The sequence below is a fragment of the Channa argus genome, chromosome 13 (genome assembly GCF_033026475.1).
Source record: "Channa argus isolate prfri chromosome 13, Channa argus male v1.0, whole genome shotgun sequence".
Classification (NCBI taxonomy): Eukaryota; Metazoa; Chordata; class Actinopteri; order Anabantiformes; family Channidae; genus Channa; species Channa argus.
This window is the reverse complement of record NC_090209.1, coordinates 12845219-12860321: the sequence shown is the minus strand read 5'-3', so window position 1 is coordinate 12860321 and position 15103 is coordinate 12845219. Positions and strand designations below refer to the sequence as shown.

The 15103-nt window shown below is 38.3% G+C and overlaps 1 protein-coding gene across 1 annotated transcript; it reads right to left on the bottom strand.

Moving 5' to 3' along the window:
• Window positions 1-75: 75 nt before the first annotated feature.
• Window positions 76-10286, bottom strand: LOC137139522 (putative helicase mov-10-B.2). The gene is made up of 23 exons (XM_067526871.1): window positions 10012-10286; window positions 9821-9923; window positions 8130-8311; window positions 7218-7314; window positions 6948-7089; window positions 6597-6846; window positions 6379-6492; window positions 5890-6070; window positions 4994-5136; window positions 4707-4883; window positions 4474-4586; window positions 4190-4386; window positions 3784-3881; window positions 3513-3610; window positions 3323-3421; window positions 3051-3153; window positions 2847-2964; window positions 1948-2139; window positions 1757-1828; window positions 1545-1670; window positions 1054-1142; window positions 828-943; window positions 76-735 (listed from the first exon to the last, which is right to left on the bottom strand). The coding sequence occupies exons 1-23, from the start codon at window positions 10143-10145 to the stop codon at window positions 674-676; spliced, it is 3006 nt and encodes a 1001-aa protein (XP_067382972.1). The 5' UTR covers window positions 10146-10286; the 3' UTR covers window positions 76-673.
• Window positions 10287-15103: the final 4817 nt, after the last annotated feature.

Sequence of the window (15103 nt, the reverse complement as noted above, 5' to 3'; positions counted from 1 at the left end):
AAAAATTAGTTCACTTTTGTTATCAAAAGAAGTTATTCTACTTGCTTTACAGCTTTGGAAACATGTCATAATAAGTTTAGACTGCACTTAAGTTTTTTTATTTTTTTTCAGAAAATGCCAGTTTAAAATAGAACAAACATGATTTAATGCAAGTAATAGGGATTCAAAAATAGATTAAAGACTTCATACATGGAACGACATATTTCAGCAAATGAAATAAAATTAAATTTAAAAACATATTATGATTGAGATGTCAAAAATTGTCAAAACCAAAAAAATACCATACCTGAGATTGACATCTTTGGTTAATAAAATTCATCTTAAAAACCTATATTTAAAATTAATGTGACAGTTGATGTTAATAGCATTCACCTGAGGTAGCTAAAGAGCAACAGTTTGCTCTCATCACTGAGCACCTATCTGCCCATAATAGTCATTGGTCATGATTCTGTTGTCATTAAAAAGACAATAACCTGACATTAAAGATATGCTTTGGTATGATTGGCCTGTGGGGAATGGTGATAAGATGCCCCTCTAAGAGAATGTATAATGTTTAAGTATAGATATAAATAATTTGACATCAACATCTTGTTTCAAGGATCAGTGGAAGAGGTCCACCCAGCTAAAGGTAAAATGCCGTCCAAGTGCTAGGGATGGAGATTTGGATTCTTCCTCATCTGTCGTGCCTCCACTCAGGGTCCAGGTACTGCTGAGTGTCACTCTCTGCAGTCTCCGCTGGGGAAAAAAAAACAAAACAAAACGGATTCACTGATTAAAATCAGCTCAAAATGTTTATTCTGGGGGCGATTTAAAAAATAACTAAATACCATCTTGAGCCTGCACTGTGATGAAGAGAGCAGCAAGTCTTTTAATCACATCCTCATCTTCCTCTGCAGGAGTGAAGCCAGTGTAGCCACCTTCATCTCTACAGTACTTGATAAAGCTGCAAATGAACAAGGAGACAAATGACAATGACAAAGTTAACTCTCATTCATTTAAAGTCAAGTGTTATATGCCGGCAGAAAGCAAGCATAACGATGTGAAATTAAGTACCGTGCCCAGGTAGGATCTATGTTCAGCACTTTGGGGTTTCCCACCACAATCAGCAAGGCTTTGGCTCGAGTCACAGCTACATTGAATCTCTAGACAAGAAATAAAGGTATTGCTTTATTTTCCTGGTCCTGTATCTACCAGATAATTTCCTGGAAAATTTTGAAAAAATTGATTAGCACATTCTATGAGATCATAGAAAGTGTGCTACAATTTGATACATTACAGTATTTGCAATTTGTGGAAATTAGGTAGAAATGTGTTTAGAAAGTATTGCTGTTAAATGTTGACGTTTCATAGCATAAAGTGTGTTTTAGCTTTAAATCCTGGTAAATAACATAAAATGCAGCTAACGTTTATGTAAGTAAGTATGGGAAAGGTTTCCCACTAATTATCTGGAAAATATGTAAAATAATGTGTTACTGGAAAGAGTATCAGTATTTTTTTGCATAAACATACATAATGTATATGCTTGTAATTAAATGTTTTAATACCTTTTCATTCTTCAAAAATCCCAGGCTGAACTTTTTATCTAGGTCTATGTAATTGGGGCTGCTCCGAACTGTAGACACCAAGATCACTCTCCTCTCCTGACCTTGGAACTCCTCTACTGAACCAACCTGACACACACATACACACAAAAACATGTGAGACAGTTTTGCTACTCTGCTTTTCATTTCGCTATAAGAATGAAATACTGAGTTACCTTAAGGGTGTCCATGTCCTCAACCTTTAGGTTTTTCCCAACTTTTTCCAGGGCCTTACGGATTTTCTGAACCTAAGTGACGAAAAAAAAAGGCTTACTCTCAACACGTGTACATATTGTACGCAGATCAGATCTGCAACGACCAACTCAATCATCACATTCAATAAACACTGACTGGGATTAATTCAGACCTGTTTCCTGTAAGGTGCAATGATGCCTATGTCTTTCGGTGCAATGGTAGCCAGGCCCTTTTTGCCGTGTGTCTCCAGCAGTTTCTTAACATACTCCATCAGGATCTCCACCTCTGATATGTTGAAGAATGAAGGACTGCTGGCCTCACGCTCATCAACACCGGTAACCCCATGGAAGATCACTGGAAAGTCCTGAATAACAGAAATATAAAAGAAAATGTTATTATTCTTACATGCTGTATTTCTTTAGAGAAATTATTTCAATACTTCTGTAATGCCGTGAATAAAAAATTCAAGCTGGAATTGGAAATTAAGTTTTGCATTGTTAAATTAGAAGTAGGTGCAGAATGAGTATAGTTTGTAGTAATGTTTGTTGAAACACAAGCAAGAAAGCATGTGATTATGTTGCAGGAGTGACGAACTGGCTTGCTTCTGTCAACTGCGATGAAGAAATGAAAACAAATCTGGCTTTTCTGTGTCTTTAACAAAGGACACCGTATTTTTGAATAAGAATTTGCTAATGTTGTACTTGCCCTCTGACTACCAAACACCAGGGGATGAATAAGCCCCCTTAAACTAATTAAGTGTTCAGTTTTTAAACTGAATCAAAATGAAGAAAAACTCATTTCAGCAGAAGAAAAATATTTCCATTTCACCCAAAGTTGCCTTGTTCATATGGCTTGTTTTGTCCAAAAAAAGGTTTTACATCCAAAGCTATTGACTGCACATATGTGCAGTCGTCACATTTGAGATGCTGAAATAAGTGTATTTTAGGCATTTTTGCCTAATGGCTACTTTATATTTTTAAAACCAAACATACAATGAAATCTTGAGGTGGAGGCTGATTGGCAGTTACTTTTCTTGCTTTTATTGCTGTGCCCTGTAACAAGAGTCATTACCTTCTTCGGAAGGTGTTCCCATCTGCAGTATGAGTTGCGTAAGATTTCATTGGCGCAAACCTGCAGCTCTCCATCATAGAAAAGGTCATTGGGAATTTTCAGAATGGTAGGATGAGACCTGAAAAGGACAAACACTAAGTAAACATACAGTAGCTTAGAAGATGTGTCCAGAGTGACCTACTATAGCCATCTCTTCTAACACACCTGTAGTTGCGCAGCAATTTGGTGACAAAGCAACTGTTGAACACGCCCTGGTCCTTCTGGTACAGAGAGAAATCATTCATCAAGCGCTCCAAGAGGGACACTCCTGAAGACAGCAGAGCATTAGAACTCAAACCTCAATAAAGAGCAGCATGTGACAGTAGCACACGAGCAGGGCAAGAGTATTGGGATAAAGTAACAAAACCTAGTTGTAATACTATTAACCGTAACCTCGGATATCCAAACAAACTATGTGTGTAAGTGTGTCTACTTACCCATGCCGTATTTTATTGCATAAGGGGATCTCAAAATGGGTCCCAGTTGCTTGGGGTCTCCAGCCAAAACAACCTGACCGGACTCAGCGCTCAATAGCCCTTTGTAACGGAGATGATCCACACATTACCAACCAACACTTAAAGTAATTCTAATACAATTACAGAAAACACTGCGTTTTCTTGTCATTACCTGCCAATGCAATTAAACATTCAGTCTCCACTGCGTGTCCTGCCTCATCCACAAACACGTGAGTGAAATGTCCTTCAGGAATGTCTCCTGTGACTAACCTGCAGAGATCACAGAGAGCATACATGGTAGCAAACTCACTCCCTGACAAGCTCGTGTGTAGAGCTGATAGCAGACAATATAAACAAAACTAAATACTGTGATATGCAATATTAAATTGCAATTTTGTCATAGTGTCATGCAGGTGAGCTAACCAGCGTGAGTCATTAAATACCTTCCAGCGGTTATTAGGGTGGTGACAATGATCGTATACTCCATCAGCTCCTCTTTGGCATCAAAAAAGTAACTGTCCCCTTCCAGGTTCGAGCATGCCTGTGAAAGCACCACAATGGCTGTGTAATCAAACCTTGATGAGGTTAGAACAACAACTGAGAATAACAGTATCACACATGTAAAGCACAAGTAAGCACAGCACTACTGCAACAAGTAACATATGAAATGTGTAGTAAATGGTGCTATTAATCACCTGTACACACTTCTATGCATCACAATGTCCACTAGGAGGTAGATAAATTTAAAGTTAACAAGTCTTAATAAAAAGTGTTTCACATATAAAAACAAATGTTACACTCTGAAACATCAGTCACGATCACTTGGAATACAAAGCACCTAGCACTGACCTTTAGACATTCAGGGACAAACTTTGGGTCCCTGCTGCTGGCGTACATGCGGTGGACTTTACGCTTATCCACATGGACCAGGATCTTCTCGCACAGCAGATCAGCAGCACTGTTGGAAGGAGCACAGGCCAGGATGTGGCAGGAAGCGTGGGTCCTGTCTATCTGCTTGATGGCCTCCACCAATGTCACAGTTTTGCCTATATAGACAATGAACCAACAGAATGATACTGCTATGCCTCAGATGCGAAAACAGTAGAACTCTAAAAAGGAAGAAGATGCCGTACCTGTTCCAGGTGGCCCGAACACCAGATAAGGGGCAGGTTTAGATGAGCCTAATACAATGTGTTGCACTGCTCGATACTGCTCCTGGTTTCTCTCCAGCTGCATGTTAAACAGCCTATCAGCAGAAAGACAGAGAAACTCAAGTATCTGTTTTACAGGTAGAACATTTTCATGCAGAGAGAACAGATAATAAATATGTGCAGTCTGCAGATTATACTGTATGAGCATGTCTTACCTGAGGTTGGGAAGCTCAGTCTGCTGAGGGGAGTAGGCAGGTGCGGAAGGGAACAACACCTTTTCTAGTCCGTATGCAGCTGCCAGCTCTGCTGCTCTGTGCTGAAGTCGCAAAGTCAGGCGGCTGATAACGAACTCAACACTGAACTTCATGTTCTCCACAAAGTAATCAAGCAATCTGCAAAAACAATCACAGACTGAATCTCAGCCACTAAAAAAAGACTATTTTATTTTGTCCAAGACAATGCAAAGTAATCTATGTTTGAGATACCATATGTTACTTCCTACTTTGAACTGAAGCCCAGTTTGATGCTGTCAAACTGCACACTGTGGACGTAGCCACGGTACTTCACACCTTTTTCTCCGGCAGGATATACCAGCAGGTCATCTCCTCGTAGCACAGATGGGCGATTCTCAGACACACCAGGTACCTGGCAAGTAAATTACAAGGGATGATTCCAATATTCTTAAAATTATCTTTAAAGTTTAAGAAATGTATTCAAACGCATGGTAAATTCACTTTCCTAGATTAAAAGATAGCAGAGCCAGTGTGGCTTTTACGTTAAAGGGTAACTTTGGTCATTTAGTATATAAACTGTATTTGCCACAATCAGAATACAGATGCTTAAACCACAAGTGAATCTTCTCTGCTCATGTCCAACAGGCCTGATTAGCTTGTTCGTCTGTGGCATAGATCCCTACTGTTGCTAAAAAACAATTAAAAATACCTCAGACTCCAGAGATTTTGGGCATGTTCAGATGACTCGACGTGTTACATGAAATGCTCACAGCATTTGTTAAAAATATATTGACCACAAATTTGAGAATTGAAAAAATAGAATTGAGAAAATGTATTGTTGTTTTGAGAATCTGTATGGTGATAGAGGTGAATGCAATTAGGAAAATGACCATGTTCATGGTTAAGTCAAGTTATCTTTTAAACAGGTCAGTTTTAAATCAACAGTATGGATTGCAGTATATGGCATGTAGTGTGGTTTATGATACTGTATGTATAACTGGCTGTATGTTTCAGTTGTGTCCAGAGACTAATGGTTATTAGACGGGTAGCTACTGCAGTTTCATGAACTTTGAGCCAGTGACACTGTGAGGGAATAAACTGAGGAATGAGACATTAAATTATTTTGCAAGTAAATAAATGGCTAAATGACCAAGAACATATCTACCTCCATCGTGAGAAGTTTCTTGTTGATGGGGTCTCTGAACATGATTGCGTGTTCTTTATTGTTGTTGGGGATGTTGTACCTTCTGATGTCTACCTCCATCTGAAGCTCCTCTAGATACAGCAGCAGCTGTAACTTCTCAGTGTAGTCACCCCAGCTGAGAGGATTCTCAAGCAGGGCTCTCCTTAAAAAAAATAAAATTGTGTGTTTTGGCATGTTTTTAGACTCCAATGAAAGGTGACTCTAAAAAAATTATTAATACACCAACAGTGTTGCCCCAAATGTGATTGCTGCCCAGACTATATTCACAGGCAGCTTTAATGAAATTATGTGCTAATTTGTCCACAACAGAATCACAGGTAAGTGGTTTGGATGGATGGCAGATGCAGAAGTTTGTTTTATCTTAAGAATTTAAGCAACAAAAGCACTTTGGTAAGGTTAGTGACGATGTCTTATGGTTAGAAATGACATCAAATACTAAACTGAGTTTACCTTTTGTCAGGGATGGGACAAGACTGCTTCAGCAACATGATGAGCTGGTTCATGTATGGTGGAATTGGATATTTTTTTAGCCTAACAACATTTTCCAGCCTTATCACCGACAGCCTGGTAAGATTACACAAAATGAAAAAGGTTGGATACATTGTATTTCATTTGAGGTATTGTTACCTCAAAGGAATTGAAACTGTGTATCGAGTAAAGGGGATTACCCATCTGGTCGTTGCCCATCCACTATTGTGAAGTTAGTATCAGGGTTCCATTCAGGGAGGGGGCAAGGTTTGTAGGGCACTACCGATGCCAGATACTGTCCTAAGGAAGTTCTACACTGAGCCTCAATGAAGCGCACAATGTAGAATGTAGTGGAGGCCTGTAAGCAAGGTTTGAATTCAAAGGCCAGTGTAGCTGGATAGAAACCAACCAAATCACAGCAAAAGTGAACTTGGATTTCATAACTGTTACCTAAGAACAGGAAAGAACAGGAAATCCCGTTTAAGGTAATAAAGTATTTATTGTGTGCACCCATAATTAATAATTAGAAATACAAAACTTGTGTGTGTTACCTGGATCTAGTAACAGGGGAGTTAATTTGGTCACTTTGCGCTCATCTGTCAAAGTTAAGTATTTGAGCCAGTGCAGTGGGGTGTAGTAGGTGAAATACACAGGTTTAGGTCCAGTGTTTTTCACATTCAGAGTTACCACATACTGTTCAAAACAGAGAAACAAAATAATTTATAATTTCATCATAGGTTTATGCAATTTATTGTACTGTATGACCAACAATAGTTTGAACTGTTGCAAAAGACAATGTTGCAGTTTCAGAACAAAAATACCTCATGCGTGTCTTCCACAAAAAAACATATTTTTCCATTCTCAATCAGATGGTCAGAGGTGATGCTGACTCCATTTTTGTTAGCGATGAACTGAGTCCTGTGGGTGCAGTAAGATCGTAGGTTATGATAAACTGCATTACAGGAAGGAGAGTGGTATGCAAGTTTGAAGATTGACTGTACTATAAAATCAGAGCCAAGATTTGTTCAAGTGCATGAACAGGTGCATGAAGAAACAGTGCAGCAAAGAAGAGGGGATGCAGTGAGTGCAAGGCCAGAGACAGATTCCAGGTTAATGACAGTAAAATGAATAAAAGCTGAATAATTCACAGCTTTGCATACTGCTGTTTTTAGCCCACAAGACATGCTGCCACCTGCAGTTTATGCTTAAACCCCTACCCATACCATTTCCTGTCCCACAGCACCACAAGTAGATTGAGCCGGATGTTGTAACACTTCACATAAGCTTTGTTAATTGTCATTATTTCAAATTACATTTAAATTACCAACTGAATCAATCGCTGTTGAGACTACACACAATCACAGCATAGAACGTGCTTAACCATTCATCCCCCAGCAGCCTAAACTGAAGGGGGGACAAGGTCATAGACAGGGGCGTATGTGGCTCTTCTCAGCTATTTTATCTTTCCCTGTGAAAAATAAATTTCACTAAGAGCCCTAGCATAACAACTTGTCATTTGAGACATCACGAGATCCTGTAGTCATCACAACTAGGTAATCTGAATCTTCACTGATGTCAAAGGTTGCTATGCCTTTTGAGTTATACATAATAAATAATAATTTACCAGTGATTTAACAACCCTACATACCGTTTACATTCTAAGACATTGTCTATTATCCAAAACAGACTCCTATGTCAGAAAAAAGCTATGACAATAAAAAAAATGTTATTACCTGTCTGTCTTCAGTTTGCTCATCATAAGACTGGCCATTTGCCTTCGGGCTCGAACACCTGTCTCTGCTTCATCTGCAGAGCTGATGTTATGCACAGGCCCAGGACTGGCTGCTCCATTCTGCACAGGCTGTGGCTGACAGCTCCTGGGATTGTGCCACTGGTCCACATAAAGAGCTCTGACCTGTGCAATAGAGCACTTTGTCAATTTGCATCAAGATGGAAAATTCAACCACAGTGTCACCTTTTATGATTTCTTATTGGCAATAGAATAATTAATAGTATCCTCAACTATTCTTAGAATGTTCCTAACCAGACATTTATTTGTCAAATATATTTGCTGATATATATTAACATGATATTTATGCCATTTTTGACTTAAGTCAAAAATGCTTCTGTCCAGACTAGAAGTTGCATTCATGGGTAAATGATACTGATTATGAAAGACTCACAGCAGAACAGCAGAAATTTTTTTATCATGAGTCATATACCAAAACGGAAATAAAATAGTTTTTTTTTAAACCTTTAAACATGTTTTTGAATATTTTTTACATGTCACTCTTACTAAGGTGAATAACATTATACGTTTATGTTGTATTCAAATATGTAAAATATTTGATGATATCTGATTTATTTGGAACAAAAACAAAATCACATAAATTTACAAACAAAGGTTCCAACACAACAGGAGAATACCAGGATAAATCAATAGTTGTCTCTAGCATACTACAACAGGATATTTAAAATCCAAAATCATTTAATAGCAGGTTAAACGTTTTTGTATAAGCTGAAATATCTAAATATTTCTAGTATTCTAGTATTCTTGGAGTATTCTCCTATATGATGTTACTACAGGAATAAAAAAATATACATTTGATGATTAACCTGCCAATGTTGCCTATAAGAAATTTGCACAATCCTCAAGTATTTCGGAATGTAGGGTTGTGATAAAATTCCCTCATGGATAACTTGACATCATCCCTATTATATAACGTCATCAACCATGATAATTATGAAATATAAAAAAAAAAAATGATGATACCATTGTAGCATTAGATCACCTTAACCTGTTCTTGATCAGACCCAGGAGGTATTTATAGTGTGGTCAGCTGTTTAACAGACTTTAACCTTTAAGTTAGAGCAATAATTCAATTTAAAGTTGTAAATGACAGCTCCAAATAAAGACAAAATAAATCCAAAATCAGTAGCAGTTTATAATTTTCCACAAGTAATTGATCTTACATTTAAGCAATTTTAAAATCTACTGAGTTATTGTATATTCTGATCATAGGACTGTTACCGTGAAAACCCAATTAACCGTGCTTCGTCATATATAGACGTGTAACTCTTGGAATAAAGGGTCTAAAAATTTCCTAAAGTGAATAAAAACTTTGTCCATCTATCCATTATTTTTAATGATTTATCCTGTTCATAATCTAGTTTTTGCAATGTAGAAAATATAAATGTCGTCAACAAAAGGTGACATAAAATTGTAAATGATGTAAATGTAAGTGAATGAAACTAAGCTGAACATTTTGAAGAAAGGCTATATATAAAAATGGTTCACGCAATATTTTTTCATCCAAAGAGGTGGGAATGAAAAGTTGGTTCAGTTTCGAAATAAAATACAACATTGTAAACTAACTCTGCATTATCACATCGACTAAAATGTGTGTGTTTTTTAAATACATACCGAGGAGTTGAAGTAAATCTTGTCTTTTCGTCTTGTTATTTTGTAGCAAGTTTTGAGGGCATAGAGAACAGAACCAAAGTTTGCGTCTTTGTTACCAGGGTTCCTGCAATAAACACACAACCCTTTTCTTTTTTTGTTTAATTTTTATTAAAGTTGTCATACATATAAGATGTGTGGCCGACATGACTCACCTGCACCTGAACTCGGTGTTGTAAATCTCTTTAAGTGCCGATCTGTTATTGATGGATGTTCGGTTAGTCTCCTTCAAAAACTCAAAAAAGTCGAGTCCTGTTTGGCAGCGTACAGATAACGGTGGATTAACCATGGTCAAAAATAAGTACGATCAGAGGTGGACACGCTCGGAAGTTCGTCTAAACAAGCGTATGTCGCTCAGAGACACACACACTGTATTTCCATTTCAGATACGACCCTGTCTCGATGGATTTATATTCCTGGACCGTCCGCGGGGGGCGGTGTCAACTGTCTCTCGTGATGCTGAGTCGCCGCACTGAAATAGGTCAGACTCGGGATTTAAAGCGGGCGCACCTACAAAGCTTCCGCTCGGAGAAACGAAAGCTAACCGCATTAAAAATGCACGACCGAGCGAGCAAAACGAAACCGAAAACCAATGTGCTGAGAATAGAGCTGAGTCAGTCAATGAACACGTCAGCAAATTAACATGTTCACTACTACTATGGCAACTATTTGTATATCCAATTTAAACTATCAAAAGTTTTTTACATGTAATGGACAAAACTAGTAACAAAAGGAGGGAGCTCAAGCTCAGTTAAATACAAAATAAAAGGGCAAACAAAGAAACAAGCTTTGGTTTAAAACCGAAATAAACAAAGAAGCACAAAGGTGTAACTAAAGGAGGCGTAGGAACAACGTAGAGAGAACAACTGGAATAACCTCTTTTTCTTCTTTGCTTGCTAAGGGCGTATCCACCACTGGAGCACTATCTCCATTAATGAGATACTATCTTAAAATAATAAGATACTTTCTCAAATTTATGAGTTACTAAGTCAAATAATGAGACACCACCAGGAAGTGATGTGTACATCTTCCTGTCCTTGGATAGTTAAAGAAGCTCTCAATAATGGTAATGGACGCTTTGTCCCACCCATTTGCTTATGTCGCATATGAAGAAAACATATTAAAAAATACCAAGTCTAGAGCCGGTTCTAGCCATTTTGCTACCCTAGGTGACCTCATGGTTTGGCACCGCCACAATAATTATCATAATTAAAACCTGTTCAGGTTATGTGCAAATATGTAGAAAGCTCTGACAACTTTCACAATATGAATACTGAAAAGGTGCTATGTTCAAACAATACAAAACAGTGCAATACAATATAAAAATGGAATACAAACGTTTCAGTGTGGGTTCACTCGTTAAGCAGCTCACAGGAAAAGTATAAAGTGCAAAAAGACTTTATTTACAAAAAATGAATGAATCATCAGTCCAGTGGGCAGCCCAGGACAGAGCTGGCTCTCTTTAACAGCCTATTCAGTCTCTTCCTGTCCTGGTAAATGCTGCCCAAACCGCTACCTGAGATGCGCACCGATAACTTTTCCTATTCCCATCAATCAAATAAGGAGAAACAACAGATGAGGCTGGGGGGTTGTTCTTCCTTTTTGTATTTTCAAAACACAGCACAGGGTTAGGGCTGCAAATTATTACTATTATCTATTTATTGATTGATTTTTTAATTTTGTTTTTTGAGGGCTTACAGCAGTGCCCCCTCCAGCAGGTGGCGCCCTAGACTAACCTCTATATGGCCTATGCCAAGAGCTGGCTCTGACCAAGTCAAAATATTGAGAAAGTGTCTCATTATTTTTGACTTAGTAACTCATTATTTTGAGATAGTATCTCATTATTTTGACCTGGTAAGTCATTATTTTGAGATACAGGATCAGGATTTTTTTTACCCCCAGTGGCGGAAACAGGGTTCCATATGTGTTGAACTTGCTTCGATTGCGTCTGAAGCCTCACCAGCAGAGCATACCACGACTGGTTCAGTGTGGGGTTCTCGATTTGGTGAAGTTACAAAAGTATATTCACTGTCTTTATCGTCTATTTTATGGTTCCGCTTTCCCTTGCATCCATTTGTAATTTCAAAAAGATAAGGTTTAAATCTCAGAATACACACTAAGATTAATAAAGGTGCGTTTACAGACATCATGGAAAGTCGAATTATTTAATTAATTAATGTTTAAAATAGATTTATTTTATTTAAATACACAAGCTGTATTACAATGGCCATGAATGTAATTGTAATAGCTTCCCCTCTTTGGCCAATTCTTTTTGGCCACTAGGTGGCTTAATAGAACAAATGAAGCCTCACAAAGCTTTGCCCTAACTGAATCAGTTTGATGAAAAGCTTTAATGCTTCATGAAGCATTATCTCGCTATCACTAAACAAATCCCAGGTAACAGTTTACCATCCAACAACAAACTACAATGCCAAATAAACTCAAATTAAAACAGCACAGGTCCAACACTTGCAACAACAACAAACAGGCATATCTCTGAATTACACATCACAAAGTACAAATGCCCAGGGTGGTTCTTCTTCTTCTTCTTCTTCTTCTTCTTCTTCTTCTTCTTCTTCTTCTTCTTCTTCTTCTTCTTCTTCTTCTTCTTCTTCTTCTTCTTCTTCTTCTTCTTCTTCTTCTACCACATAGCACTTTCAGTTTGGAGTCTGACACAGAGTCATATGCTATACATCCACAATTTAGTATGGATCTGATAACAGCAACCTGTATGTAGCTCAGAAATGAAATGTCTGCTCCCCACTCCAACTCTACCAGGCATGTCAACACTTTTTTGCACTTATCCGTATTATGGTTAATATGCTCCCTCCAGCCTCCAGTGTATTCCTAGGAACCACCATCAGTCTATTTGTTCTGAGTTGCTTCCATACAACTGTAATTGATATTTCTTTCTCACCCTCTTTGCTGTGAATACCATTACCTTTGTTTTTTCAGTTGAAAACCTAAAGCCCCGCTTCCTTCCCCGTGTCTCTACTTTATTTATTCCTTCTTGCAACTTTTGAAACAACATAATGGACCTTTCTTCCCCTTTTCCATAATGCTCCAAGGATCTTAAGGTTTTCCCCATATTTGGTTGTAGACTGTTGAATATGTCATTTATCATAATTGAGAATAGTTGGGCTTATTGAGCTTCCTTGGGGAGTTCCATTTTCCACTACATGCTCACTTGATATCACTTGTCCTTTTTTAACATGAATAGTTCTCTTACCCAGAAAGTCCCTTTTTCTTTTTCTACATTCTTTATTGATCTGCGCTTTCCTTATTTCATGTTGTAAACATGATACTGAGTCATTCGTGCCCCTCCCTTTCCTAAAGCTACTTTGACAGTTGCTCATTGTATGTCATTTTTCTAAGTAGTATATTAATTAACTTTCATTTACCAGTCTTTCCATGAGCTTACAGATGCTTGAGGTAAGTGCAATTGGTCTGTAGGTTTGCTTAAAGCTTTACCTGGTCTCTTTATTAGTACAATAATTACCTCCTGCCACCCTTTACTCTCATTCTCTGTTATATAATGACAATAATTTACTTAGTCACACCTCGCTTAGATGTTTAATCATTATATAGCTTATTTCATCCTTTCCTGGCACTGATTTTACCCACTTTAGCTAATGCTCTTTTTAACTCTGCCATGGTAAAATGAGTCCTTTTCTCATCATCAGAGTTTTCCTTTCAGTTTAAGGCCTCTAGGTTTTCAAGTTTTGTTTTTCCTCTCAACTCTTTTTCCTCCTCAGACAGTTAATCAGAACTATGAACAGATATGAATGTTTTGACTAACAATTCAGCTTTTTCCATATTCGTTACTGCTAGTTCCTCTCCATTTGTTAGCATATTATATGCCCACTCCCTTCCATCTCCTCCCACCTTTCTGATCATCCCCCATATCTCCCCAGCCTGGGTTGTGTCCCCTATTGGAGTCACAAAACTGCCCCCAAAATGCCCCTTTTGCCTTCCTTATTGTATCCCTAACTATAGGTTGTGCCTTTTTGTAATCATTCATATGTTGGAAGCTATGAGTTCTTCTCACTACTCTAAATGTCCTATTTTTCTCTCTCACTGCTTCTTTATCATTCCACCAGGGTACAGTCTTCCTTTTGATTCTTCCTTTGCTTTTCGGGATATACCTGGCTGCTGCTATCCTAATACCCTAATATTCTTCTATCATTCTATTCCCTTCTCCTCCTTTTTTATTTTTTTATTTTGTGCTTTCGGCTTATTCTTTGAGTTAAAGGTCACCACAGTGGATCATTTGTCCGCATGCTGATTTGGGACTGATTTAACTGTTTTTACCTCCACAATTTCTGAGGACCTGAGGTGGGGTTTGGGGGTCTGGGTGGTGGCTTGGGTGTGCTGTGAGACTCCCGTGACCGGCACTGCACAGCTTGTTTTATTTATCTGTCCCTTTCCTGCTAAAACTTATACGACTGCCCACACCTCTACCTATACATACTCCAATTGAGCTCCTGTGACTAACATTGTAGAAGGTATATCTTCCTTGACAAAAGTAAGACACTCACACACATTCCAACTTTTCTATCACACCTAACTGTAGTTAGAACAAAGTCTAAATGGGGCTTTAACCATGTTTCCTGGACACACACTACATCCGTTTTGCACCTAAAAACTGCTTGAATTCCTGTTTATTCCCAATTAAACTTATAGCATTCCACTGGAGTTTTTTGGTAAACTAAGCAGTATTGTTTCAGTCGATTTAACATTTCTACCCCAAAGCTTCCACTATTGCCCCCCGCCCCAAAAACCAAATGAACAAACAAAATGGTAACAAAATGGTTACAGCTAGGTTATTTGTTAGTGCTACTTTAGCTAATAGGCTCTTTGTTAAAACATAGCATGTTAGCGTTACCTAACTTATTTAATGCTAAATGAGCCTGACTTTAGCTAACTTGAGCTGCAAACAACAGTACTACGGCAACTTTTATGTAAACAACCACAGTAACGTACTTCTAAAGCTGACAAAAGTTAGTACCGTGGCAAACAGTTTCCAAAGAAATTGGAAATTGCTTTATTTTGATCAGTTAACCACAGGGTCAGTGGTTCGATCCCCGGCCCTGTCTATATGTCGAAGTGTCTCTGGGCAAGACACTGAACCCCCAACAGCCCATTCCCCTCCCCAGCTGTGCAGTGCCGGTCTAAGCCCAGTAGAAATTGGGGAGGGTTGCGTCAGGAAGGGCATCCGGTGTAAAGACTGTGCCAAATCAACATGCG